Genomic DNA, 3134 nt, shown 5'->3' on the forward strand with positions numbered 1-3134 from the left:
CAGCATCGCAGTAGCCGCTGGTGTTGAATCGGCTCACGATCTTCATCGGCTTTCTTGCATTTTTCATTCTTTTTTGTTTATTTTATTCATTAGAAAGCAGGTTTTTGAGTTTATTTATCACTGTTTATTGTAGGAAAGACGTTTCTTCTTTTTTTAAAACGTATACCTTCACAGCGGGCGGTGTAGTTGCACATCATCATCTCCGGATCTCTCCCCCCTTCCATTGGTTTTCCTCGTTCTTTTTCATCTTTCTTTTTTTCTTTGACTGTGTTTTTCTCGTTTATTTCTTCTTGCGTCTCTGCGGAAATGAGGAGGAGTGTTAGGAGGTGGGCTCGGCGGCTATGGCTGCAGAGCGCAGCAGCTGGTGCTGCCTTTGCGTTATGTATAACGCCGTTCTTCCAGAGCAGCATGATGGGTTTATTGGATATATCTGCATATTCTTTTGCAGAAGCAACAGCAGTAGGAGGAGGAGTAGGAGAGTATTCTTTTCTTGAGGAGCAAATGAGCACTCCTATGAAAGGTGTAATAGGGCCTGGTTCTGGGATGGATTTGTTGAGCTCAGCTGGACATACACCCCGTCGTCTGTCTGTCTCTGCAGCAATGATTAACTTCGCTACACAAGTTGCAACAAGTCAAGAGATTCGGCAGCTAATGGGTCAGTGGACTGGTATGATGGGAGAGATATTTAAGGGGCCTGATACGAGTGAGTCTTCAATACCTTTTTACTGGAAGCTGCCTGAGTGTGTAATGACAGTTGATTTTGCATCAGTTGCAGATGTAGCTGCAGCAGATGCAGCAAAGATATCTTTATTTTATACCCCTAGTCATAATGCTATAGTTCTAACTTTCGTAGAAGAAGCAGCAGAATGGATCCAGCTATTTAAGGGGTCTCATCAGCGCATGCAATTTCTGTATACACCTGCTGAGTGTATGGTTGATGAGAATACAACATATTCACCCTTCTGTACAAAGCCTACTGGGAGATGCTTCATGACGCGATTAGATATACACTTAACAAGAATAACACGTCAGCTTATGTCAACTTTAAAACCCCTTTCAGCAGGAGACTTCATAAAGCATTTAATGGATGAAGAAAACTTTCTTTATGATGATGCAGCAGATGTGTTAGAAGCACCTACAACACCGGGAAGGCTTCTATTTGAACCTTTAAACTGCATTATGCATGCAAGAGTACAAGCAATTAGCCCCCAGCATATATTTTTATATTTTAACCCTTATGATCATTCTCTTCGTGTTGATGCTCAAAACACTGATCAGTCTTGGTATAGAAGAAAAGTAATTATCCCCTTAGGATGTGGAGGCAAGAAAGAAGAAGATTTTACAGCTGCAGTGTATCTACAGTCCGATGGATATTATAAAGTTGTTATTCAAGCTGTTATTGCAAGAGGTACAGACTTAGAAAGAAAAGATGAAGATACACTTCAGATTCCTTTACTTAAAGAAGTAAGGCCTACAGATGAATTACGATATGGTGAGCACGACCCCAAGGATATGTATCCAAATGATAATTATATCCCTTTAGAGACTATGCTTGTTGGACATCCTTTCTAGTTTATATCTCTTCTTTTTCTTCTTTCACGCATGTATGCATGCATACTTGCATGCATGCATGCGTGTTGGTTTGCTTCTGTTGTTGCTGCTGCTGCTGCTGCTGCTGCGGCGGCGGCGGAAGAACCGATTATTGCTGCTTCCAGCAGCAGCAAAAAATGCATGCAAAAGAAAGGAGGAGAGATTAAAAACTTAAATTATTAAATCAACTAACAGTCTGGCAGTGTTTTGCTGTTGTTGTGCTCTTCCTTCTTTCTTATCTTCGGGTTTTTCTTGTTGTCTTCTTTCTTTGCTTTTCTTTCTTCTTTTTTTGTCTTTATATATATATATATATCTCTTTATCTCTCTCTCTCTCTCTCTCTCTCTCTTTCTTTCTTTCTTTCTTTCTTCTTCTCTCTCTCTCTTGTTTTTTTCAGTCTCTTCTTTATATATTTGTCTCTCCGTTGTTTGGTTCTTTTTCTCTGTTTTGTTTCTCTCTCTTCGTCCGTTTGGTGGTTGAGAGGGAGATGCGTTTGTGTTTATGTATTGCCTTCTGTATTTTCTTCTTATTATCTCCTCGCTTCTCTTGCAGCTGCATGCAGCCCCACAACACCAATTAGGTGGGGGCAGCAGTTTATCAAACTGCAGCTGTTTGGGTTGTACATACACCTGAGCAACTAACTTAAACTGTCTGCAGTTTAGCAGACGAAAACTTTTTTCTCTGCTTTCTTCTGTTTTTTTATTGTTGCTGTTCGGGTGTATTGGCAGCTAAGGCATTAAATCATTACTGTTTATTATTAGTAGTTGTTTAGCTTTATTAAAGAGAAAACAAAGAATATCTGAATAAATTATGTGCAGCTAGACCCAGCGGAAGACCTCACGGGTGTATGCATATAGTATACCAGTCTCTAAAGTTATTTTGCAGTCCTTTGCCTCATTTTAATGGTAGTTATTATATAATTGAATATTATTATTAATATATTATTAGAAAAACATATTAATGCCTGCAGTTGCACAACACAAGAGAGCTCGGGTGTATGTAGACCTGTGCATGTTTGCCTACTGGATGCCTCAATATGCATTGCTTTCTTGACGAATTTCTCCTTGAAAACGAATTTAAATTGCAGTTTAATTTATTTTTTACGATTTATTTTATATATAATCGAAGAGACATAAAAAATAAGGCCAGTATGACCGCTTTAGCAGCCCTTTGACTTACATTTCAGCTTCGTTCTTTTCTTTCGGTAACTCCTCCAGAAACAGCGGGAAAAAAAAGGATTTTTTGTGTTTTTACTTGATTTAGTTGCAGAAATATTATTATTTCGGTGTATGGGGACGTGATCAGCATCTTTTATTGTCTTTATTTCTATTCAATAGAACTTCTCTGTTTCTTCCTTCGCCGAGGTGTACGTACACCTCAGGCGTTTTCTTTGTTTTCTTTGTTTTCTTCGTTTGCAATGAGGAATCAGAATGGCTGACGTCTCTCCTATAGGCCCTCCCGTGCCTCGTGAGGCAATGAAAGAGCCTCTTCTCTCTGGTATAACTGCTGTTGCTGCTGCAGCTGCTCCTTCTTCATGCATCAGCAG

General features: G+C 39.5%; 1 protein-coding gene across 1 annotated transcript; it reads left to right on the plus strand.

The window, feature by feature from the left end:
- Nucleotides 1-411: 411 nt before the first annotated feature.
- EAH_00055290 (hypothetical protein, conserved) lies at nt 412-1572 on the plus strand (the record flags this gene model as incomplete). The annotated part of the gene is made up of 1 exon (XM_013397700.1): nt 412-1572. The coding sequence occupies one exon, from the start codon at nt 412-414 to the stop codon at nt 1570-1572; it is 1161 nt and encodes a 386-aa protein (XP_013253154.1).
- Between the last annotated feature and the right edge of the window lie 1562 nt (nt 1573-3134).

This window comes from Eimeria acervulina, genomic scaffold (assembly GCF_000499425.1).
Source record: "Eimeria acervulina Houghton genomic scaffold, Eah_scaff1089, whole genome shotgun sequence".
In the NCBI taxonomy this organism is placed as follows: Eukaryota; Apicomplexa; class Conoidasida; order Eucoccidiorida; family Eimeriidae; genus Eimeria; species Eimeria acervulina.